The 25,350-nt window shown below is 44.3% G+C and overlaps 2 protein-coding genes across 1 annotated transcript; both read left to right on the top strand.

Moving 5' to 3' along the window:
* Positions 1-25,350, top strand: part of Erich1 (glutamate-rich 1) — a gene marked incomplete at its 5' end in the record, with an annotated part of 52,793,804 nt that overhangs the window by 9,217,980 nt on the left and 43,550,474 nt on the right.
* On the top strand, positions 18,889-21,146 carry LOC148000535 (uncharacterized). Its single transcript, XM_087589432.1, has 3 exons — positions 18,889-19,036; positions 19,529-19,793; positions 20,139-21,146. Exons 1-3 carry the CDS (start codon positions 19,027-19,029, stop codon positions 20,311-20,313), a joined length of 450 nt encoding a protein of 149 aa, XP_087445558.1. The 5' UTR covers positions 18,889-19,026; the 3' UTR covers positions 20,314-21,146.

Consider the following 25,350-nt stretch of genomic DNA (forward strand, 5'->3'; position numbering starts at 1 on the left):
GAGTGGGCTTTAAGTCAAATCAGATACGGTTCTGATTTGGTTACTCCTATAAGCTTTATGTCACTATTGACCTACCTTATCTTGCAGGCAGTTTGTCACTGTAGATCAAAGGATTTCTGGGTGGTTTGGTGTTTACATTTCTCCTTTGGTAGAGAGCAAAGTACTTTCCTATACCAAAGATGATAGAATGTAGGGCTGATGGCTTTATGTAGGCATAAACTCAACCTCTCCAGGTTCAATGATTGTGTATGTCTTATTTTCAGCAAGAAGGTCTTGTTATCAGTTTGCGGAGAGCAATGTATTGTCTTGGCAACAACCCATGTTGTTTTGTGACTGTTGTGGAATCCCTTTGGCCAGACATTCAATTAGATGTAACCTATTTCTAGCACTGGAAGCTTCATTTGGTGACAAGAAATATCCAGTGAGGATTCTGATTTCTCTATTATTTGGTATATATATGAAGCTTCTACTGTATTAGGTTTCAATACTAAGCCTGAATGCTACATCATAACTGTCTCTCTGGGAACTCCCTAGAGTCTACTCCTCTCCTCACTCCCCATTTTTCCTCCCATTCCATCCCTCCATAAATCCAAACTATCAATTCTATGCCCCTTCCCTCGTGAGATCTATCTTGAGGTCTAACATCCTTTATTCTAAACCTAACCTTTGAGGTTCTATGGATTGTAGCTTGGTTATCATTGACTTAACAGCTAAGATCCATGTAAGTGAATACATACCACATCTCTCTTTCTGGGTCTGAAAAGCCTCACTTGGGATGGTTTCTCTAGTTCCATCCATTTACATATAAATATGATGATTTCATTTTTTAAAAAGTGCACAAGTAATACTCCATTATGTAGATGTATCGTGTTTTCTTTATCCATTCTTTGTTGAGGGACATCTAGGTTATTTCCAACTACTGGACATTATAAATAAAGTCATAGTGAACATGTTTGAGTAAGTGGTGTCCTTGTGGTAGGACGGAATACCTTTGGGTATATGCCCAAGAATGGTATACCTAGGTCTTCAGATAGACTGATTCCCAACTTTCCCAGCATATTGATTTCCACAGTGGCTGTGCAAATTTGCACTTCTACCATCAATGGAGGAGTGTTCCCTCGCTTCACTTCCTCACCATCATAAACCATTATTATAGATCTTAGCGTTTCTGACAGGTATGAGAATAGTTTTTATTTGCATTTCTCTGATAGGTACAGATGCTAAATATTTCTTTACGTGTTTCTTAGTCATTTGAGTTTTCTCACGTGAGAATTCTCAGTTTGCATCTATACTCTAAGTTTTGGTTGTGTTATTTGGTTTCTTGATATATAGAGTTTTTTTTCAGTTTTTTACAAATTTTTGACATTAGTCATCTATTGGATGTAATCTTTTCCCAGTCTATAAACTGTCATTTTATCCTATTGACAGTGTCCTTTGCCTTTCAAAAGCTTTTCAGCTTCCTGAAGTCTCATTTGTTAATTGTTGGTCTAAGGGCCTGTACTAATGATGTTCTGTTCAGAAAGTTGTCTGCTGTGTCAATGTGTTCAAGGATATCCTCCACTTCCTCTTCTACTAGGTTCAGTGTATTTAATTTTATACTAAGGTCTTTTATCCATGTAGATTTGAGTTTTATGCAGGGTGATAGAATGGATCTATTTGTACTCTTCTACAACAATTGCTGTCTAATGTAATCAGCCCACAATTTTGGAGATGCTGGGTATTTTTGATTTGTTTTTGTTTTGTTTGGTTTGGTTTTTTTCAGTGTGTTTGTCTGACTTCTTTATCAATAATTAGGTGTCCACAGGTAAAATGGACTTATGTCTGGATCTTCAGTTGATCATTGATCATCCACTGATCAGTGTCTGTATTTGTACCAATACCATGTAGGTTTTTTTTTTATTTTTTTAGCTTTTTTTCTCCATCTTTATTAAATTGGGTATTTCTTATTTACATTGCAATTGTTATTCCCTTTCCCGATTTCCAGGCCAACACCCCACTAAGCCCTCCCAATCCCCTTCTATATGGGTGTTCCCGTCCCTATCGTCCCTCCATTACTGCCCTCCCCACAACAATCCCATTCACTGGGGGTTCTGTCTTGGCAGGACCAAGGGCTTCCCTTTCCACTGGTGTTCTTACTAGGCTATTCATTGCTACCTATGGAGTTGGAGCCCAGGGTCAGTCTATGTATAGTCTTAGGGTAGTGGCTTAATTTCTGGAAGCTCTGATTGGTTGGCATTGTTGTTCATATGGGGTCTCAAGTCCCTTCAAGCTCTTTCAGTCCTTTCTCTGATTCCTTCAATGGGGGTTCCCATTCTCAGTTCAGTGGTTTGCGGCTGGCATTTGCCTATGTATTTGCTGTATTCTGGCTGTGTCTCTCAGGAGAGATCTACATCCGGTTCCTGTCGGCCTGCACTTCTTTGCTTCATCCATTTTATCTAGTTTGGTGGCTGTACATGTATGGGCCACATGTGGGGCAGCCTCTGAATGGGCGTTCCTTCAGCCTCTGTTCTAAACTTTGCCTCCCTATTCCCTCCCAAGTGTATTCTTGTTCCCCTTTTAAAGAAGGAGTGAAGCATTTGCATTTTGGTCATCCTTCTTGAGTTTCATGTGTTCTGTGCATCTAGGGCAATTCAAGCATTTGGGCTAATATCCACTTATCAATGAATGCATACCATGTGTGTTTTTCTGTGATTGGGTTACCTCACTCAGGATGATATTTTTCAGTTCCATCCATTTGCCTATGAATTTCATAAAGTCATTGTTTTTGATAGCTGAATAGTATTCCATTGTGTAGATTTCTATATCCACATTTTCTGTATCCATTCCTCTGTTGAAGGGCATCTGGGGTCTTTCCAGCTTCTGGATATTATAGGCTGCTATGAATATAGTGGAGCATAAGTTGTTGTTATATGTTGGGGCATCTTTTTGGTATATGTCCAAGAGAGGTATAGCTGGGTCCTCGGGTAGTTCAAGTCTAATTTTCTGAGGAACCTCCAGATTGATTTCCAGAATTGTTATACCAGTCTGCAATCCCACCAGCAATGGAGGAATGTTCCTCTTTCTCCACATCCTCGCCAGCATCTGCTGTTGCTGGAGTTTTTTGATCTTAGCCATTCTGACTGGTGTGAGGTGGAATCTCAGGGTTGTTTTGATTTGCATTTCCCTGATGACTAAAAATATTGAACATTTCTTTAGGTGCTTCTCAGCTATTCAGCATTCCTCAGCTGTGAATTCTTTGTTTAGCTTGGAACCCCATTGTTTAATAGGGTTATTTGTCTCCCTGCAGTCTAACTTCATGAGTTCTTCATATATTTTGGATATGAGCCCTCTATCAGTTGCAGGATTGGTAAAGATCTTTTCCCAATCTGTTGGTTGCAATTTTGTCCTAACCGCAGTGTCCTTTGCCTTACAGAAGCTTTGCAGTTTTATGAGATCCCATTTGTCGATTCTTTTTTTTTTCCAACTCTTCAAAGCACATGATTCATCATGCTTTTTATTTTATTTTATTAACTTGAGTATTTCTTATATACATTTCGAGTGTTATTCTCTTTCCCGGTTTCTGGGCAAACATCCCCCTCCCCCCTCCCCTTCCTTATGGGTGTTCCCCTCCCCATCTTCCCCATATTGCCGCCCTCCCCCCAACAATCACGTTCACTGGGGATTCAGTCTTAGCAGGACCCAGGGCTTCCCCTTACACTGGTGCTCTTACTAGGATATTCATTGCTACCTATGAGGTCAGAGTCCAGGATCAGTCCATGTATAGTCTTTAGGTAGTGGCTTAGTCCTTGGAAGCTCTGGTTGCTTGGCATTGTTGTTCATATGGGGTCTCGAGCCCCCTCAAGCTTTCCAGTTCTTTCTCTGATTCCTTCAACGGGGGTCCTGTTCTCAGTTCAGTGGTTTGCTGCTGGCATTCGCCTCTGTATTTGCTGTATTCTGGCTGTGTCTCTCAGGAGAGATTTACATCTGGCTCGTGTTTGCCTGCACTTCTTTGCTTCATCCATCTTGTCAAATTGGGTGGCTGTATATATATGGGCCACATGTGGGGCAGGCTCTGAATGGGTGTTCCTTCTGTCTCTGTTTTAATCTTTGCCTCTCTATTCCCTGCCAAGGGTATTCTTGTTCCCCTTTTAAAGAAGGAGTGAAGCATTCACATTTTGGTCATCCTTCTTGAGTTTCATTTGTTCTGTGCATCTAGGGTAATTCAAGCATTTGGGCTAATAGCCACTTACTAATGAGTGCATACCATGTGTGTTTTTCTGTGATTGGGTTACCTCACTCAGGATGATATTTTCCAGTTCCGACCATTTGCCTACGAATTTCATAAAGTCATTGTTTTTGATAGCTGAGTAATATTCCATTGTGTAGATGTACCACATGTTCTGTATCCATTCCTCTGTTGAAGGGCATCTGGGTTCTTTCCAGCTTCTGGCTATTATAAATAAGGCTGCTATGAACATAGTGGATCACATGTCTTTTTTATATGTTGGGGCATCTTGTGGGTATATGCCCAAGAGAGGTATAGCTGGATCCTCAGGCAGTTCAATGTCCAATTTTCTGACGAACCTCCAGACTGATTTCCAGAATGGTTGTAACAGTCTGCAATCCCACCAACAATGGAGGAGTGTTCTTCTTTCTCTACATCCTCGCCAGCATTTGCTGTCACCTGAGTTTTTGATCTTAGCCATTCTCACTGCTGTGAGGTGAAATCTCAGGGTTGTTTTGATTTGCATTTCCCTAATGACTAAAGATGTTGAACATTTCATTTGGGTTTTTCAGCCATTCGGCATTCCTCAGCTGTGAATTCTTTGTTTAGCTCTGAACCCCAATTTTTAATAGGGTTATTTGTCTCCCTGTGGTCTTACTTCTTGAGTTCTTTCTATATTTTGGATATAAGCCCTTTATCTGTTGTAGGATTGGTAAAGATCCTTTCCCAATCTGTTGGTTACAGTTTTGTCCTAACCACTGTGTCCTTTGCCTTACAGAAGCTGTGCAATTTTATGAGATCCCATTTGTTGATTCTTGATTTTAGAGCATAAGCCATTGGTGTTTTGTTCAGGAAATTTTTTCCAGTGCCCACGTGTTCCAGATGCTTCCCTAGTTTTTCTTCTGTTAGTTTGAGTGTATCTGGTTTGATGTGAAGGTTCTTGATCCACTTGGACTTAAGCTTTGTACAGGGTGATAAGCATGGATCGATCTGCATTCTTCCACATGTTGACCTCCAGTTGAACCAGCACCATTTGCTGAAAATGCTATCTTTTTTCCATTGGATGGTTTTGGCTCCTTCATCAAAAATCAAGTGACCATAGGTGTGTGGGTTCATTTCTGGGTCTTCAATTCTATTCCACTAGTCTATCTGCCTGTCTCTGCACCAATACCATACAGGTTTTATCACTATTGCTCTGTAATACTGCTTGAGTTCAGGGATAGTGATTCCCCCTGAAGTCCTTTTATTGTTGAGGATAGTTTTAGCTATCCTGGGTTTTTTGTTATTCCAGATGAATTTGCAAATTATTCTGTCTAACTCTTTGAAGAATTGGATTGGTATTTTGATGGGGATTGCATTGAATCTGTAGATCACTTTTGGTAAAATGGCTATTTATACTATATTAATCGTGCCAATCCATGAGCATGGGAGATCTTTCCATCTTCTGAGGTCTTCTTCAATTTCTTTCTTCAGAGTCTTGAAGTTCTTATTGTACAAATCTTTTACTTGCTTGGTTAGAGTCACACCGAGGTACTTTATATTGTTTGGGTCTATTATGAAGGGTGTTGTTTCCCTAATTTCTTTCTCGGTTTGTTTCTCTTTTGTGTAGAGGAAGGCTACTGATTTATTTGAGTTAATTTTATACCCAGCCACTTTGCTGAAGTTGTTTATCAGGTTTAGTAGTTCTCTGGTGGAACTTTTGGGATCACTTAAATATACTATCATATCATCTGCAAATAGTGATATTTTGACTTCTTCTTTTCTGATCTGTATCCCCTTGACCTCCTTTTCTTGTCTGATTGCTCTGGCTAGAACTTCAAGAACTATATTGAATAAGTAGGGAGAGAGTGGGCAGGCTTGTCTCGTCCCTGATTTTAGGGGGATTGCTTCAAGTTTCTCTCCATTTAGTTTAATGTTAGCAACTGGTTTGCTGTATACAGCTTTTACTATGTTTAGGTATGGGACTCAAAATCATATTGTTTCCAGGACTTTTATCATGAAGGGGTGTTGAATTTTGTCAAATGCTTTCTCAGCGTCTAATGAAATGATCATGTGGTTTTGTTCTTTCAGTTTGTTTATATAATGGATCACGTTGATGGTTTTCCATATATTAAACCATCCCTGCATGCTGGGATGAAGCCTACTTGATCATGGTGGATGATTGTTTTGGTGTGCTCTTGGATTTGGTTTGCCAGGATTTTATTGAGTAGTTTTGCATCGATATTCATAAGGGAAATTGGTCTGAAGTTCTCTTTCTTTGTTGCGTCTTTGTGTGGTTTAGGTATAAGAGTAATTGTGGCTTCATAGAAGGAATTGGTAGTGCTCCATCTGCTTCAATTTTGTGGAATAGTTTGGATAATATTGGGATGAGGTCTTCTATGAAGGTCTGATAGAATTCTGCACTAAACCCGTCTGGACCTGGGCTCTTTTTGTTTGGGAGACCTTTAATGACTGCTTCTATTTCCTTAGGAGTTATGGGGTTGTTTAACTGGTTTATCTGTTCCTGATTTAACTTCGGTACCTGGTATCTGTCTAGGAAATTGTCCATTTCCTGCTGATTTTCAAGTTTTGTTGAATATAGGCTTTTATAGTAAGATTTGATGATTTTTTGAATTTCCTCTGAATCTGTAGTTATGTCTCCCTTTTCATTTCTGATTTTGTTAATTTGGATACACTCTCTGTGTCCTCTCATTAGTCTGGCTAAGGGTTTATGTATCTTGTTGATTTTCTCAAAGAACCAACTTTTGGTTCTGTTGATTCTTTCTCTGGTCCTTTTTGTTTCTACTTGGTTGATTTCAGCTCTGAGTTTGATTATTTCCTGCCTTCTACTCCTCCTGGTTGTATTTGCTTCCTTTTGTTGTAGAGCTTTTAGGTGTGCTGTCAAGCTGGTGACATATGCTCTTTCCTGTTTCTTTCTGCAGGCACTCAGAGCTATGAGTTTTCCTCTTAGCACAGCTTTCATTGTGTCGCATAAGTTTGGGTATGTTGTACCTTTATTTTCATTAAATTCTAAAAAGTCTTTAATTTCTTTCTTTCTTTCTTCCTTGACCAGGTTATCGTTGAGTAGAACATTGTTCAACTTCCACGTAAATGTGGGCGTTCTTTCCTTATTGTTATTGAAGACCAACTTTAGGCCGTGGTGGTCTGATAGCACGCATGGGATTATTTCTATCTTTCTGTACCTGTTGAGGCTCGGTTTTTGACCAATTATATGGTCAATTTTGGAGAAAGTACCATGAGGAGCTTAGAAGAAGGTATATCCTTTTGCTTTAGGATAGAATGTTCTATAAATATCTGTTAAGTCCATTTGGTTCATGACTTCTCTTAGTCTGTCTACATCTCTGTTTAATTTCTGTTTCCATGATCTGTCCATTGATGAGAGTGGGGTATTGAAATCTCCTACTATTATTGTGTGAGGTACAATGTGTGCTTTGAGCTTTAGTAAGGTTTCTTTTAGGTATGTAGGTGCCCTTGTATTTGGGGCATAGATATTTAGGACTGAGACTTCATCTTGGTGGATTTTTCCTTTGATGAATATGAAGTGTCCTTCCTTATCTTTTTTGATGACTTTTAGTTGAAAATTGATTTTATTTGATATTAGAATGGCTACTCCAGCTTGCTTCTTCTGACCATTTGCTTGGAAAGTTGTTTTCCAGCCTTTCACTCTGAGGTAGTGTCTGTCTTTGTCTCTGAGGTGTGTTTCCTGTAGGCAGCAGAATGCAGGGTCCTCGTTGTGTATCCAGTTTGTTAATCTATGTCTTTTTATTGGGGAGTTGAGGCCATTGATGTTGAGAGATATTAAGGAATAGTGATTATTGCTTCCTGTTATATTCATATTTGGATATGAGGTTATGTTTGTGTGCTTTTCTTCTCTTTGTTTTGTTGCCAAGATGATTAATTTCTTGCTTCTTCTAGGGTGTAGATTGCCTCCTTATGTTGGGCTTTACCATTTATTATCCTTTGTAGTGCTGGATTTGTAGAAAGATATTGTGTTAATTTGTTTTTGTCATGGAATATCTTGGTTTCTCCATCTATGTTAATTGAGAGTTTTGGAGGATACAGTAACCTGGGCTGACATTTGTGTTCTCTTAGGGTCTGTATGACATCTCTCCAGGATATTCTGGCTTTCATAGTCTCTGTCGAAAAGTCTGGTGTGATTCTGATAGGTCTGCCTTTATATGTTACTTGACCTTTTTCCCTTACTGCTTTTAATATTCGTTCTTTATTTTGTGCATTTGGTGTTTTGACTATTATGTGATGGGAAGAGTTTCTTTTCTGGTCCAATCTATTTTGAGTTATGTAGGCTTCTTGTATGCTTATGGGTATCTCTTTCTTTAGGTTAGGGAAGTTTTCTTCTATGATTTTGTTGAAGATATTTACTGGTCCTTTGAGCTGGGAGTCTTCACTCTCTTCTATACCTATCATCCTTAGGTTTGATCTTCTCATTGAATCCTGGATTTCCTGTATGTTTTGGACCAGTAGCTTTTTCTGCTTTACATTATCTTTGACAGTTGAGTCAATGATTTCTATGGAATCTTCTGTTCCTGAGATTCTCTCTTCTATGTCTTGTATTCTGTTGGTGAAGCTTGTATCTATGGCTCCTTGTCTCTTCTTTTGGTCTTCTATATCCAGGGTTTTTCCATGTGTTCTTTCTTGATTGCTTCTATTTCCATTTTTAATTCCTTCAACTGTTTGATTGTGTTTTCCTGGAATTCTTTCAGGCATTTTTGCGATTCCTCTCTGTAGGCTTCTACTTGTTTATTTATGTTTTCCTGTGTTTCTGTAAGGGAGTTCTTCACGTCTTTCTTGAAGTCCTCCAGCATCATGATCAAATATGATTTTGAAACTAGATCTTGCTTTTCTGTTGTGTTTGGATATTCTGTGTTTGCTTTGGTGGGAGAATTTGGCTCTGATGGTGCCATGTAGTCTTTGTTTCTGTTGCTTGGATTCCTGCGTTTGCCTTTTGCTATCAGATTATCTCTAGTGTTACTTTGTTCTTCTATTTCTGACAGTGGCTAGACTGTCCTATAAGCCTGTGTGTCAGCGGTGCTGTAGACCTGTTTTCCTATTTTCTTTCAGCCAGTTATGGGAACAGAGTGTTCTGCTTTTGGGCGTGTAGTTTTTCCTATCTATAGGTCTTCAGCTGTTCCTGTGGGTCTGTGTCCTGAGGTCACTTTGCAGGTTGCTTGGAGTAGGAAGGTTTGTCTTACCTGTAGTCCCAAGGCTCAAGTTTGCTTGTGGGGTGCTGCCTACGAGCTCTCCACGGTGGCAGCAACCAGGAAGGTCTGTGCTACCCTTTCCAGGAGCTTATGTGCTCCAGGGTTCCAGATGGCATTTGGTGTTTTCCTCTGGAATCAGTAATGTGGGCAGAGTGCAGTCTCTTCTGGTTTCCCAGGCATGTCTGCCTCTCTGAAGGTTTAGCTCTCCCTCCCAGGGGATTTGGGTGCAGAGAACTGTTTATTTGGTCGGTCCCTTCAGGTTCCAGTGGTGTCTCAGACGCAGGGGACCTGCTGCTGTGCCCTTATCTACGGGAACCTAGAGGCCGTATACAGTTTCCTCTTGGGCCAGGGATGTGGGCAGGGGTTGGCAGTGTTGGTTGTCTCTTCTGCTCTGTCGTCTCAGGGGTGCCCACCTTTCCAGGGGGTGAGGTCTCTCTCCCACGGGGTTTGGGAGCAGCGAGCTCTACTTTGTTTTTCAGGGATGTCGATACTGCCAAGATTGTTGCATCATTAAAGATTAGCTGTATTGCACTATTTTGTGTGTGTGTGTGTGTGTGTGTGTGTGTGTGTTTGTGTGTGTATGTGTTTGAGTGTGCGCGCGCGTTTCAATAAGAAGCTGAAAATTGTCCTTCAAGATCTGGGAAGAATTGAGTTGGAATTTTAACAGGAATTATATTGAATCTATAGATTGCTTTTGGTAGGATAGCCATTTTTACTATGTTACTCCTAAAAATTCAAGAGCATAGGAGGTCTTGTTCGATTCCTCTGTCTCCTGTGTGAGATACGTGTCGACCCGGGATCCCGCTAAGACCCGGGATCTCGTTAATAAAGCTACCTTGTGCTTTTACATCAAGAATGGCTACTCGTGATTCCTGGGGGCACCCCACCCCTCGATCGGAGCGAGAGACGCAGTTCCCCGTTTTGGGGTACGCTCTTTCATTTGGGGGCTCGTCCGGGATCGGAACGTGACCCCCGGAACCCTGAATGCCACTTGGAGGTACGTTAGTGTGAGTGCTGGAAAGCGCCCGCTGTGTGTGAGTGTGTGTGAATTAAGTCCTATAGTCTGTGTTTTTCGGTACCGGTTTAGTGTCTTGGTGCACTGTCTGGGCAGAAGAAGGATTCCTGCCCTGTGCACGGGTGGAAGAAGGTTCCCCACCCTGTGGAAAGCTAGCTTGAGAGTGCACTGTCTGGGCGGAAGAAGGATTCCTGCCCTGTGCATGGGTGGAAGAAGGTTCCCCACCCCGAATAGGCGCCTGTGAGTAGATGAAGGATTCCTACTCCGAATAGTCTTTTTCTTTCTTTTTTTTTCCTTTTGAGAAAGCGCACCGGGGGACGCCCCAGTCGCGCAGGCTCTGGGACGCGTGAGAGACGTTCCGCGAGCCAGCCTTTGTCGGGAGGACCCGGCAACTAGCAGTCAAAAAGATCTGACTGTGACTTGACTTTGGAGGTCGCGTTCGGCTGCCTATTTAAGTATAGGCACGGACAAGTGTGCTTAGACGTGTTAGTGTCTGTTGTCTGTATTCTGTTTCTGTGTTTGGTATCCCAGAAGCAGCTAAGGTTAAGCTGCAGTTTGGGCCAGGTACTGAAGGTACTAGGCATCTGTGGAAATTGGTTATAGGATGCTTTGTCTTGGTCTTGTTTGTCTGGATTGTTTTCTGTGGTATTGTCCAGTGTCTTTTTGACTTTTGTTTCGTGTTTGAATTTGGACTGATGACCGTGTTTAAAATCTGGGACCAACGACTGTGTTTGAAATCATGAAACTGTTTGCTTTGTTCATCAAAGAGTTTTACTTGGTCCCCTTAATGCTTAGTGAGTAAGAAACTTAATTTTGTGGACCCTGCTCTAGTGGCGGTGTGTTGGTTGATAGCCACAGTTAATTTTTAAAGCATAGTGTTTTATCTGTGCTTGTGCTCGCAGCCAGCTGTGATGAGCTGGGAAAGATTTAAATTTTGCTTGGGAACAAAGAACCTTAAAGGGACAGGCTACATTAGAAATGCTATAGGAGGAACTATCTGAAAAGGCTGAGAGCGAGGTGGGAGAGGACTCTAAGGAAAACAAGACCAAGAAAGGAATTAAGGAAGCTTGCCTTATCTGCAGGCCTTATTCCAAGGGAGGAGTTAGTCTCCAGCATTAAATTACTTTTCTCGTTGGTCATCATTAACATGGAGAGTGCCTTTGATCCTATTCCCACAGCAGCCAGTTCCTGCCCCTATGGTCAAAATGCCCCAGGTTGGGGGACAAAAAGAGCCCCTAAAATAGTTTCAAAGAATCAACAACAAACTGTAAAGAACTTTGTTTTGTTTTGCCAGTCAAGATTTAGAATTCAGGCTTTGGTGGTGGCCAAGGTCAGGATTAATGTTTTCTTTTTCATGGGCTTTTAACCCAGTGAGACAGTTTGGTAAAGGGCTACTACTGAGGTCCTGATAGCCCAGGTGAACAGGTTACAATTCTTTTGTCAGCCACCTGGCATCTAGCACCCGGGTTCTAACCATCTCTCCATCATTTTGTTATTAGTTGTTACTAGAAGCCTAGTGTCATTTGGAGGCTGGTTCTCTTGAGAGGCAAAGCCACCAAGCTGACACTGAAGGAAGGTACTCCTTAAGGGAAAGTCTAAGTCCAGAGAGACAGCCGGTAACAGATAGGCTGCCTCTCTGCTCACCTTTCTGTTTCATAGGCAAAGCTTGTGCTTATTTTTACAATGGACAAAAAGGCCTCCTGGTTTAGCTGTGTGACTAAATGCTATTTGTCCTCTTCAGTGGACTTCTCTCCTCTAGATTCCCTTGTTTTCTCACCATCCCACTTGAGATGCTTGTTAGTAACTGTTATAGTGAAAGACCCCAGCTTAGCAGCAGTAACGCCATTTTGCAAGGCTGTACTTAAGATGACTGGTTCAGGGAAAGGTTAGAACACTGAGTACACAGCAGCTGCCAAACAAGATGTGTTTGGTTGAAGGCCTGGCAACAGGAGGACTGCCGTTGAACACCTGACAATGAGAAAAGCCCCGGGAGAGGTCCCACACCCTGGTGGGGGGCCGAGTCAGCCGTTATGTTCCAAGAAGGTAGCTAAGAAACTTGCCCCCAGGCTGAACCCTTGGGGGGCCGAGTCAGTCCTTATGTTTCAGGAAGGTAGCTAGGAAACTTGCCCCCGGGCTAAACCCTTGCCATATTAGAATCCACCAATTATATCCCTGTAACCATGCATCTGCTTCTGTATGCTTGCTTCTGCTCCCCAAAATCCTATAAAAGCCCATCCTTGGTTCCGTGGGGCGCGCCAGTCCCCCGAGTGACTGAAGCGCCCGCAGGTGCCTGTGCCTGTGTATCCCGACAATAAACCAAATCCTCTTGCTGATTGCATCCTGTGGTGTCTCGGTCTGGTCTTTGGAGTTGGAGGGTCTCCATCCCGAGGGAAAGTTCTCCCAGAGAGCTTTTCAATAGGTCTTCTTTACCACTGAGGAAAGACAGAATCCTACTAGAGGCCAGAAAGAATGTTCCAGACATGGATGGAAGGCCCTCACTCCTGACTGTTGACTTCAATACCCCTGAAGGTAGGGAGTGCTCCGGGTCTGCCCCCAGGCTCCAAGGGTGGGTCTCCTAGGGGCTGGAAAATGCCCCACTAATCTGGCTAAGATAAGGAAAAGATATGAAGAAAAAGTTACAGAAACTTGAAGGGTTAAGCTAAGTTGCTGAGAGTTAGTATAAGTTAGAAAGAAAAAAAGGTAAAAAGAGCAGAAAGCTAGGGAAGAAAGGAGACAAAAAGAAGAGGAAGCTAGAGAGCTAAAGAGAGGTAAAAGACAAGAGAGGAACATATACTGGCCACAGTAGTTAGGGAACCTAGGAAGACAGTACCTGGCAACAGAAGAGAATTCCTGGCTAAAGATCAGTGTGCCTAATGCAAAGAAAAAAAGACACTGGGTCAGGGACTCCCCCAGAAAGAACAAGAGGGGACACTGGAGAGCCTCTCAGTCCTGGAGTGCTGGCTATGCGCAGAGATAGGAGGGAAGCCTGCCCAGTTGTTTTATGGATACAGGGACCCAATGCTCTGTGCTCCTATGCTCCAGTGGGCCAGTATCCAAAGACCTTGGGTACAGGGGCCTACTGGCAACGAACAATACGTATGGACTGCCCGAAGAACAGTGGACCTTGGTGTGGGCCGGGTAACCCACCCACTAGTTCATGGTCATCCCTGACTGCCCCTATCCCTTGCTCATGAGAAAATTGCTCTCCAAAATGGCTTGCGTGAGCTGAAATGGCTGGGTGAGGCTATGTGTATGCATATCTGCAGACTGTGAATGTGGAGCTTAAGACCTGTCTCAGTGCACCAGTACCTGATGCTGGGAGATGTGTGGCTCAGTGCTTTTCTGCCTGGAACATATCATTCCTGCCAGCCGGGCACTAACAATTATCACCCAATCCAGGACTTAAACTGTGATAATAGAGTGTCCCAAAAGATGGGACCACTGGTCAGCTGCCATGGACTAGATTCTCCACCGGTTGGGGACAATCTGGTCACCTTGTTGCCCAATCCGGACCTGGAGCCACCACAGCATGAGTGTCAAGCACTGGCAGAAGCCCATGGGTGGAGGAAAGTCCTCTTCGACTGGTTGATTGACCCCTGCTGAAAGCTGAGGCTACCTTGTCTACAGACGGGAACAGTTCTCTTCATGAAGGTCAGAGATAAGTGGGTGCTGCCATGGTGGACAACACAATGTCATCTGGGATGGCTGAACCTCAATCCCCCAGTACATCAGTGCCGCAGATGCCTTTGCCATCTCTTGGATGCCCTGGTGAAGCCAGCAACTGTGAGTACTATTCATTGCTCAGGATATCAGGAGGGAAGAGATTCAGTGGCATTGGGCAGTAACAAAGCAGATAAAGTGGCTCGGGAAATGGCTATGCAGGAGCCTATCCTGGTTACAGGCCTGCAAGAGACAGCCACTGAGAACTGGGATTGGACTAAGGGATGGCCTCACTTAGAATGTACAACAGAAGAAAAGGCCCAAATTACTTAAATGAAAAAAAAAAAGACAATGGCACACTTGGGAAAGCTATACTCCCCAGAGGGGGGTGGGGGGAAAAACTCACTTTGCCAAATACAGATATGGACTCACTTAGATAAAAAGTTTGTCCAAATAGTTAAGGTGTATGTAATAGACTTTAAGATTTTAGCCAGAGAGACAGTAAAAAGTATAAGGTATGTCAATAAGTGAATGCTTAGCAAGCAAACAGAGCAAAGAGACCTAGAGAGTTTAGTGAAAAGTCGAAGTGAACTTCACTGAGATAAAACCAGAAAAATATAATCACAAGTATCTCCTAGTGCTTGTAGATACTTTTTCAGGAATAGATAGAAGCTTTCCTCACCAAACGAGAGACGGCCTCTGCAATCATCAAGAAGATACTGGAAGAAATCTTCCCCAGGTCTGGAGAGCCCAAGGTAATCTGGTCAGACAACGGCCCTACTTTCGTTGCCAAGGTAAGCCAGGGCGTGGCCAAGTATTTAGAGGTCGATTGGAAATTACATTGTATTTAAAGACCTCAGGTAGAGTAAATAAATAAAATTTTAAAAGAGACACTGACCAAATTAAATTGACCATGGAGACTGGTGCAGACTGGGTGACACTCCTTCCCTCTTGCTCTCTTCAGAGCAAGAAATGAAAGACCCCAGCTTAGCAGCAGTAACGCCATTTTGCAAGGCTGTACTTAAGATGACTGGTTCAGGGAAAGGTTAGAACACTGAGTACACAGCAGCTGCCAAACAAGATGTGTTTGGTTGAAGGCCTGGCAACAGGAGGACTGCCGTTGAACACCTGACAATGAGAAAAGCCCCGGGAGAGGTCCCACACCCTGGTGGGGGGCCGAGTCAGCCGTTATGTTCCAAGAAGGTAGCTAAGAAACTTGCCCCCAGGCTGAACCCTTGGGGGGCCGAGTCAGTCCTTATGTTTCAGGAAGGTAGCTAGGAAACTTGCCCCCGGGCTAAACCCTTGCCATATTAGAATCCACCAATTATATCCCTGTAACCATGCATCTGCTTCTGTATGCTTGCTTCTGCTCCCCAAAATCCTATAAAAGCCCATCCTTGGTTCCGTGGGGCGCGCCAGTCCCCCGAGTGACTGAAGCGCCCGCAGGTGCCTGTGCCTGTGTATCCCGACAATAAACCAAATCCTCTTGCTGATTGCATCCTGTGGTGTCTCGGTCTGGTCTTTGGAGTTAGAGGGTCTCCATCCCGAGGGAAAGTTCTCCCTGAGAGCTTTTCATTTGGTGCGTTGGCCGGGAAAGGAGATCCTCCACCCAGGGACCACCGACCACCCACTGGGAGGTAAGCCGGCCGACGTCTGTCTGTCTGTCTAATTTTGTCTCGTTCTACCTTATTCTGTCTGTTCTGTGAGCGCTCAGCCAGGTCTGTTCTGTGAGCGCTCAGCCAGGTCTGTTCTGTGGGCGCTCAGCCAAGTCTGTTCTGTGAGCGCTCAGCCAGGTTCTGTGAGCACTCAGCCAGGTCTGTTCTGTGAGTGCTCAGCCAGGTTGTTTGGAATTTGGGCGGGACGAAGAAGGAGCTGACGAGCTCGGACTTCTCGCCCCGCAGCCCTGGAAGACGTTCCAAGGGTGCTAGGGGCCCGACTTTTCGGGCCCCAATCTGGGAGAGGAGAAAGATCCGGACTAACGGCACCTCTGTCTGTATTTTTGGCTTTCAGAGGGCCCCGGACCTTTGCCACCTCTATCTGAGAAAGATCCGGACTAACGGCACTCTGTCTGTATTTTTGGCTTTCAGAGGGCCCCGGACTTTTGCCACCTCTATCTGACTTTTTGCTTTCAGTTTGGTACCAAAGCCGTGCAGCACGCCTGTCTGTTGTTTGTTTGACTGTTGGTGTTGTTTGTTTTCTCTGTGTTCTAATCTTCCTTAGAACTAACATGGGACAGTCCCTAACAATGCCCCTAAGTCTCACTCTTGATCATTAGAAAGACGTCCACGACCGGGCACACAACCAGTCCGTCGAGGTTAAAAAAAAAAAAAAAAAGGAAAAGGGCAGACTCTCTACACATCCGAGTGGCCCACTTTCGGAGCAGGATGGCCAGTGAATGGCACATTTAATAAGATCATTATTTTACAGGTTAAAGATCGGGTCGTCCACGGACATCCTGACCAGGTTTCTTATATTATCACTTGAGAGAGTCTCGCCTTAACCCCCCCCCCCGGGCGGAACCCTTCGTGGACCCGAATTGGCCTCCCCTCAACCCCCAGCCTGTCCCCTCGGCCCCGCCCGGTCCGCCGGCCACGTCTTCCTCTCTCTACCTTTGTGAAATCAGAGCCTTCTAAGAAACCTGTCCTCCCGGCAGACTCAAACTCCCCTCTCATAGATCTTCTCTCTGACAGGCCCGGCTAAAACGGAGGAGACAGAGCCGCCGGCCAGATCAGTTGCCGGGCCACAGTCTGATAAGGGTTTCTCCCCTGTCGCAGGGAGATTGCACAATAAGCTCGAGGTGATGCCAGATACAACCTCCCAGGCTTTCCCACTTAGACAGGGAACCGGTGGCCAGACCCAATACTGGCCGTTTTCAGCAGCTGACATTTACAATTGGAAACAAAACAACCCTTCTTTCTCCAAAGACCCGGTGGCACTCACCGACCTAATAGAATCTGTTTTACTTACCCACCAGCCTACTTGGGATGACTGCCAACAGCTCTTACAGGCCCTCTTAACCTCAAGAAAAAAAAAAAAAAAAAAAAAAACAAGGAGTGTTCCTAGAGGCCAGAAAGCATGTTCTGGGAGATGATGGGCGTCCCACCCAGCTGCCTGAGAAAATTGATGCTACATTCCCACTTAAGAGACCAAACTGGGATTTTAATACAGCTGAAGGTAAGGGACACCTACGCCTTTATTGCCAGTTGCTTCTAGCGGGTCTCCAAGGGGCTATACGACGCCCTACTAATTTGGCTCAGGTAAAACAGGTATTACAGGAAGCAGGGGAAACTCCCTCCGCCTTTCTAGAGAGACTTAAGGAGGCCTACCGTATGTATACTCCCTATGACCCAGATGACCCAGGACAAATGACGAGTGTCTCTATGTCCTTCATCTGGCAGGCTGCTCCAGATATCAGGACTAAGTTACAGAGGTTAGAAAATTTACAGGGCTATACATTACAGGATTTACTTAAAGAAGCTGAAAAGATTTTTAATAAGAAAGAGATAAAAAAAGAAACAAAGAATTGAGTCGAATCTTGGCCGCCGTAGTTCAGGGCCAAGAAAGGAAGGGAGATAGGGGGGAGCTCGAAAGGGGCTGAAGCTGGATAAAGATCAATGTGCCTATTACAAAGAAAAAGGACACTGGGCCAGAGAGTGCCCCAAGAAGCCTGGCGGACCCCGAAAGCCTCGACCACGAACCTCCCTCTTGGCTCTAGATAAAGATTAGGGAGGTCAGGGCCAGGAGCCCCCCCTGAGCCCAGGGTAACGCTTAAAGTTGGGGGGCAGCCGGTTACTTTCCTGGTAGACACAGGAGCCCAACATTCAGTCCTCACTCAAGCTTCAGGACAACTCAGCGACCGGACAGCCTGGGTACAAAGAGCTACTGGTGAGAAAGAATACCGATGGACTACGGACCGCCGGGTTCAGCTGGCTACTGGTAAGGTGACCCATTCCTTCTTACATGTTCCGGACTGCCCGTACCCTCTACTGGGCCGTGACCTGCTCACCAAACTAAATTCATTTTGAGGAAGGAGGGGCCCGAATAACTGGCCCCCACGGAACTCCCCTTCAAGTTCTAACCCTATGAACTGGGACAGGACACTGGCTTGGACAGAGACTGGTGGGATGGGGTTGGCGCTCCAACAGCCCCCCTTAATTACAACTCCAGTCTCCATAAAACAATACCCCCTGTCCCATGAAGCTTATCAAGGTATAAGGCCTCACATTACGAGGCTTCTGGATCAAGGCATCCTAGTCCCCTGCCGGTCGCCTTGGAATACGCCTCTTCTGCCTGTTAAGAAACCCGACACTGGAGATTATAGGCCAGTACAAGACTTGAGAAAGGTCAACAAGAGGATAGAAGATATTCATCCGACTGTTCCAAACCCTTACAATTTGCTCAGTAACTGTTCATCGATGAGAAACAGGGGTATGCTAAAGGGGTCCTAACACAAAGGTTGGGACCCTGAAAACGCCCTGTGGCCTACCTGTCTAAGAAATTGGACCCTGTGGCCTCCGGCTGGCCACCGTGCCTAAGGATGGTGGCTGCTATTGCTGTCCTGATCAAGGACACTGGAAAATTGACTTTGGGACAGCCACTCACCATCCTAACACCCCACGCAGTGGAGGCCTTGGTAAAGCAGCCCCCAGACCGCTGGCTCTCTAATTCTCACACCAAGCCTTGTTACTGGATACAGAACGGGTTCAGTTTGGGCCCGTAGTCGCCCTCAATCCTGCCACCTTGCTTCCTCTACCAGAGGAGACAAAACAGCATGACTGCCTACGGATGACAACAGCTTCTTGGCAGAGGGAGAGCGAAAGGCTGGAGCTGCGGTCACTACGGAGGACAAAGTGATTTGGGCGAAAGCCCTGCCTGCTGGTACCTCCGCACAACGGGCTGAACTCATCGCCTTGACTCAGGCGCTCAAGATGGCAAAAGGTAAGAGGCTAAATATATATACAGACAGCCGTTATGCCTTTGCCACGACACACATCCACGGGGAGATCTACCGGAGGTGGGGGCTGCTCACATCTGAGGGTAAAGATATGGCTAAAATTCTGGCCCTCTTAGAAGCCCTATTCTTGCCCAAAAGACTGAGTACATTGTCCAGGACACCAGAAAGGGCACAACCCAGAGACACGAAGAAACCGGCTGGCCAATGCCACGGCTCGAGAAGCGGCCATGAACAAACAAATCTTGCCCTTAAATAGCCCAGACCAACCCACGCCCCCACCAGTGGGACAAACCAGTTGGGTTTATGCCCATGAGGACATAGAGCTCCTAGAAAAAATGGGGGCCATCTACCACCCTCAACTAAAACAGTGGGTCTACAAAGGACTTTTAAATTGATCTCCTTTTTACATAAGAAGATAAAAACCTTACTAGATAGAGAAGAGATAAATCTGTGTTTTTTTTTAAATTGGGACAAAGCGATACAAAAGGTGACTGAGAGTTACAAAGCGTGCGCTCAGGTTAACCCGGGAAGGACCAGGATTGGACAAGGAGTTCGTCCTAGGGGACACCGTCCCGACATCCATTGGGAAATTGATTTTACTGAAATTAAACCAGGTATATATGGATACAAGTATCTCCTAGTGTTTATAGACACCTTCTCAGGATGGGTCGAAGCCTTCCCCACAAAACACGAGACTACAAAAATGGTCACCAAGAAGCTCCTCGAGGAAATCTTTCCCAGGTATGACATGCCTCAAGTGTTGGGGTCGGACAACGGGCCCGCTTTCGTCTCCCAAGTAAGTCAGTTGGTGGCCAAATTGCTGGGGATTGATTGGAAATTACATTGTGCCTATAGACCCCAGAGTTCAGGTCAGGTAGAACGCATGAATAGAACAATTAAGGAGACTTTATCCAAACTTACGCTTGCAACTGGCTCAAAGGATTGGGTGGCCCTCCTTCCCCTAGTTCTATATCGGGCCCGGAATACCCCGGGCCCCCATGGTCTAACTCCTTTTGAAATAATATATGGAACACCACCCCCATTTGTCCATTTCTTTGATTCAAACATTGCTGATTTTGCTGACAGCCCTTCTCTGAGGGCCCATTTACAGGCCCTACAGATTGTGCAGAGAGACGTCTGGAGACCTTTGGCCGCTGCTTACCAGGACAAGCTTGAGCATCCGGTGGTGCCACACCCGTTCCAGATTGGAGACACCGTGTGGGTGCACAGACACCAGACCAAGAATCTCGAGCCACGGTGAAAAGGACCCTACACCGTCCTCCTGACTACCCCGACCGCCCTAAAGGTAGACGGAGTCTCGGCTTAGATCCACACACCACACGTCAAGGCAGTCCGGTCTGAGGAATTGACTAATCACAACACTACACCCCAGACATGGAGAGTTCAGCGCACTCCAAACCCCTTAAAGTTAAAACTCCTACGTGGCTCCTCCTAGTCCTTTTGTGGCCTAGAGTCAGTAGGGGAATAAGCCCCCACCAGACAGAAATTTCTTGACCAAGTCGAGTGAAAGATTTCACTCAAAGTTAACAAAAAAAAAAAATGGGGGAATGAAAGACCCCAGCTTAGCAGCAGTAACGCCATTTTGCAAGGCTGTACTTAAGATGACTGGTTCAGGGAAAGGTTAGAACACTGAGTACACAGCAGCTGCCAAACAAGATGTGTTTGGTTGAAGGCCTGGCAACAGGAGGACTGCCGTTGAACACCTGACAATGAGAAAAGCCCCGGGAGAGGTCCCACACCCTGGTGGGGGGCCGAGTCAGCCGTTATGTTCCAAGAAGGTAGCTAAGAAACTTGCCCCCAGGCTGAACCCTTGGGGGGCCGAGTCAGTCCTTATGTTTCAGGAAGGTAGCTAGGAAACTTGCCCCCGGGCTAAACCCTTGCCATATTAGAATCCACCAATTATATCCCTGTAACCATGCATCTGCTTCTGTATGCTTGCTTCTGCTCCCCAAAATCCTATAAAAGCCCATCCTTGGTTCCGTGGGGCGCGCCAGTCCCCCGAGTGACTGAAGCGCCCGCAGGTGCCTGTGCCTGTGTATCCCGACAATAAACCAAATCCTCTTGCTGATTGCATCCTGTGGTGTCTCGGTCTGGTCTTTGGAGTTAGAGGGTCTCCATCCCGAGGGAAAGTTCTCCCTGAGAGCTTTTCAGAAATACCCCTTCCAGATTCAGCCTTACCCCCTTTGAGATCTTATATGGGGCCTCAGCACCCCTGACTGTATTAGATGATGTTACTGAACCAACATGTCATAGTGCCATAGTAATAATGATTTGTGTGCCAGGCTAAAAGACCTACAGGTGATACAGAAAGAAATCTGCTCACAGCTGACAGCAGCCTATGCCCCGGAGACCCCTGAGTTCCAGGTCGGAGACTGCAGCTACACTGAGCCCAGACATTCGAGCCTCGCTGGAAAGGACTGTACCTGTTGCTGCTGACCACCCTGACAGCTGTCAATTCTCAGCCCTCACCAGCCGTGTACTAGCTGTTGGGGCTGAGAGCTGGGACCTAGAGGGAAATTCAGTCATGTTTGTCCTGGGTTCTATCAAGATAGGTGTGGGATAGGCTTGATTTCCATTACAAATGATGTAACATTGCATATGTTAGTACTCCTAACACTTCTTGGGACTGTGCCTCAGGGATCACAGTCTGTATGAGTTTAGAAGTTCTAAAAGCTAGTCATGACCTTGGTGTGTAGGCTTAGATAGTGTCCAGATTGGAATCCTGATGCTAAAGACTTAGTAAAAAAAAAAAAAGAGTTGAGAATTACTAAGGCTATCTAGGTGCTACAAGGGTAGCACAAGGACATCTGCCCTTGCCCTGCAATGCGAGGCTTATAGAGAATTCAGAACTGCCATTGACTCAGATATAAAAAGAGTGAAAGACTTTTTAGCTGACCTCCAAGAATACCTAACCTCCCTCTCAGAGGTAGTCCTTCAGAATAGGAGAAGATTAGACCTGATATTCCTTAAAGGAGTCTGTGTGCTACACTGAAAGAAGAATATTGCTTCTATGTAGACCATTCAGGAATAATTAAAGACTCCATGAATAAACTTAGAGAAAGGTTAGACAAAAGACAGAGAGACAGAGAAGCACATCAGGGATGGTTCGAGAGCTGGTTTAGTAGATCTCCTTGGATGACTACTCTGATATCTTCCCTTATGGGACCCTTCTTAGTTTTGCTTCTGCTTCTGATTATAGGTCCATGTGTGTTAAAGAAACTAGTTAATAGGTTTGACTCCTACAAAAAGATAGAGATGCTCAACAAGGTTGGTTTGAGTCTTGGTTCACTCGGTCTTCCTGGATGACTACCCTACTTTCTGCTATATAGCTGGGCCATTACTAGTAATTTTCTTGGTTTTAGTTTTTGGACCCTGCGTGACAAACAGGTTAATTGCTTTTGTTAAAAATCGAGTGGGTGCTGTGCGGTTGATGGTTCTGAGACAACAGTACCAGTCAGTTAGGACAACTGGTGAGACCAAATACGAGACTTGATATCAAAATTCTAAGATTAGAATTACTTAGTAGAAGAAGAGGGGAATGAAAGGAAAATTATACACATTTAAGGTTTAAAAATATGAAGTTAAAAGAAAATTCAGACTCAGGACTAAACACTGTGAAAAGCAAGTCCAGGCAGCCCTGCCCTGCCGCTAGGACTAACAGACCATAAAGATAAAGAAAAGGAATGCAGGAACCAGCCCGAGTTATCAGGACTGACTCAAACCATCTGGCAGAAGGGCACCTCCCCCAGCTTACTCAGAGTCACACCTTAACCAGATGTCCTTCAAACCCTGATACGCCCCTAGCTCCTAAAATCCTGTACGATCCAGTCAATACATACTCTCCTGCTGTGCTGTAATCTCACTGCCATGTTTAAATGAGCCAATCACTTATAGCCGTGCCAGAAATTAGCCAATCGTGTGTAACCGTGCCAAACCCCCTAGCTTTCCCTATATAAACCCCTGACTTTTGAGTTTCGGGGTCGATTCCTCTGTCTCCTGTGTGAGATACGTGTCGACCCGGGATCCCGCTAAGACCCGGGATCTCGTTAATAAAGCTACCTCGTGCTTTTACATCAAAAAAAAAAAAAAAAAAAAAGAGCATAGGAGATCTTTCCATCTTCTGATAGTCTTCAGAGCCGTGAAGATTTCTGTTTTGTTTTGTTTTAATCACACAGATCTTTCAATTGCATTGTCACAACTGCCGCAATATAGTTTTATTATTTGAGTCTATGTGAAAAATGTTGTTTCCTGATATTTTTCTCAGTTCATTGGTCATTTGTATATAGGAGGGCTACTGTATTTTGTGAGGTAATTTTGCATCCAGCTACTTTGTTGAAAGTGTTTGTCAGAGGTACGTGTTTCCTCATAGAATTTTGAGGGTCACTTATGTATGCTGTTATATCATCTACAAATAAAGATATTTTGATTCCTTGCTTTTCAATTTGTATTTCTTTGATCCAGTTGTATCCCTTCAGTTGACTTACTGCTCTACCAATAAGATTCCAACTAGTAGGCTGAACAAGTATGGAGTTAATGTGTAGCCTGTCTTAGTTCTGATCTTAAAGGAATTGCTTTAAGTTTCTCACCATTTAAGTCGATGTTGGCTTCTGGTTTGCTGTAAACTGACTTCATTATGTCTATGTATATACCTTGTATCCCTTAATCTCTCCAAGACTTTTATCATGACGTGGTGGTGGACATTGTCAGAAGCTTTTTTTAGTATTTAATGAAATGATCATATGGGTTTTTATCTTTATTTTTTAATTTAATTTTCTTGGACATTTTATGTATTTACATTTCAAATGTCATTATCCCCTTTCCCACATCTCCTGTGCCCCCTTCCTCTTTCCCCTTCTTCTATGAAGATGCTGACACTCTGATCCACCTTCTGCAAACTCAACACCCTGGCATTCCCCTACATTGGGGAAATGAGCCTTCATAAGACCAAGGGCTTTTACTCATATTGATACTGGACAATAATATCTTCTGCTACATATGGGGCTGGAGTCATGGGTCTCTCCATGTGTACTCATTGGTTGGTGGTTTAGTCCATGGGAACTCTGGTGGGGTCTGGATGGCTGATATTGTTGTTCTTCCTATGGTGTTTCAGCTCCTTCAGGCTTTTCTCTAACTCCTCCATTTGGGTCCCTTTGTTCAGTACAATGGTTAGCTGCAACTGTTCTCATCTGTATCAGTAGGGCTCTGGCAGAGCCTCTTAGGGGACACCCACATCTGGCTCCTGTCAGAAAGTATTTCTTGGCAGTAACACTAGTGACTGGATTTGGTGGCTGATTATGGGGTGGATGCAGGTGGGGCAGTCTCTGGATGACCTTTACTTCAGTTCTTGCTCCACTCTTTGTCCTTGCATTTCCTTCCATGAGTATTTTGTTCTGCTTTCTAAGAAGGAGTGAAGCATCTACACTTTGGTCTTCGTTCTTCTTGAGCTTCACATGATCTGTGAATTGTTTCTTAGATATTCCAAGCTTTTGGGCTAATATTTACTTATCAGTGAGTGCATACCATGTGTGTTTTTTTGTGACTGGGTTACCTCACCCAAGATGATATTTTCTAGATCCATCCATTTGCCTAAGAATTTCATGAAGTTATTGCTTTTAATAGCTGAGTAGTACTCCATTGTGTAGATGTATCATATTTTCTGCATTCATTCCTCTGTTGAAGGACATTTGGGTTGTTTCCAGCTTCTGGCTATTATAAATAAGGCTGCTATGAACATAGTAGAGCATGTGTCCTTGTTATATGTTGGGGCATCATTTGGGTGTATGCCCAGGAGAACTATTGCTGGGTCTTCAGGTAGTACTATGTCCAATTTTCTGAGGAACTCCCAAACTGATTTCCAGAGTGGTTGTACCAGCTTGTAATCCCACCAACAATGGAGGAGTGTCGCTCTTTCTCCACGTCCTTGCCAGCATCTGTTTTCACCTAAATTTTTGATCTTAGCCATTCTGACTGGTATGAAGTGGTATCTTAGGGTTGTTTGATTTGCATTTCCCTGATGACTAAGGATGTCAAGCATTTCTTTAGGTGCTTCTTGGACATTTGAGTTTGCTCAGTTGAGAATTCTTTGTTTAGCTCTGTACTCCATTTTCTGAATAGGATTATTTGATTCTCTAGAGTCTAACTTCTTGAATTCTTTGTATATATTAGAAATTAGCTCTCTATTGAATGTAAGATTGGTAAAGACTTTTTCCCAATCTGTTGGTTGCCATTTTGTCCTATTGACAGTGTCGTTTGCCTTACAGAAGCTTTGCAATTTTAT

Source organism: Rattus norvegicus, chromosome 16 (genome assembly GCF_021556685.1).
Source record: "Rattus norvegicus strain SHRSP/BbbUtx chromosome 16, alternate assembly SHRSP_T2T, whole genome shotgun sequence".
Lineage (NCBI taxonomy): Eukaryota > Metazoa > Chordata > Mammalia > Rodentia > Muridae > Rattus > Rattus norvegicus.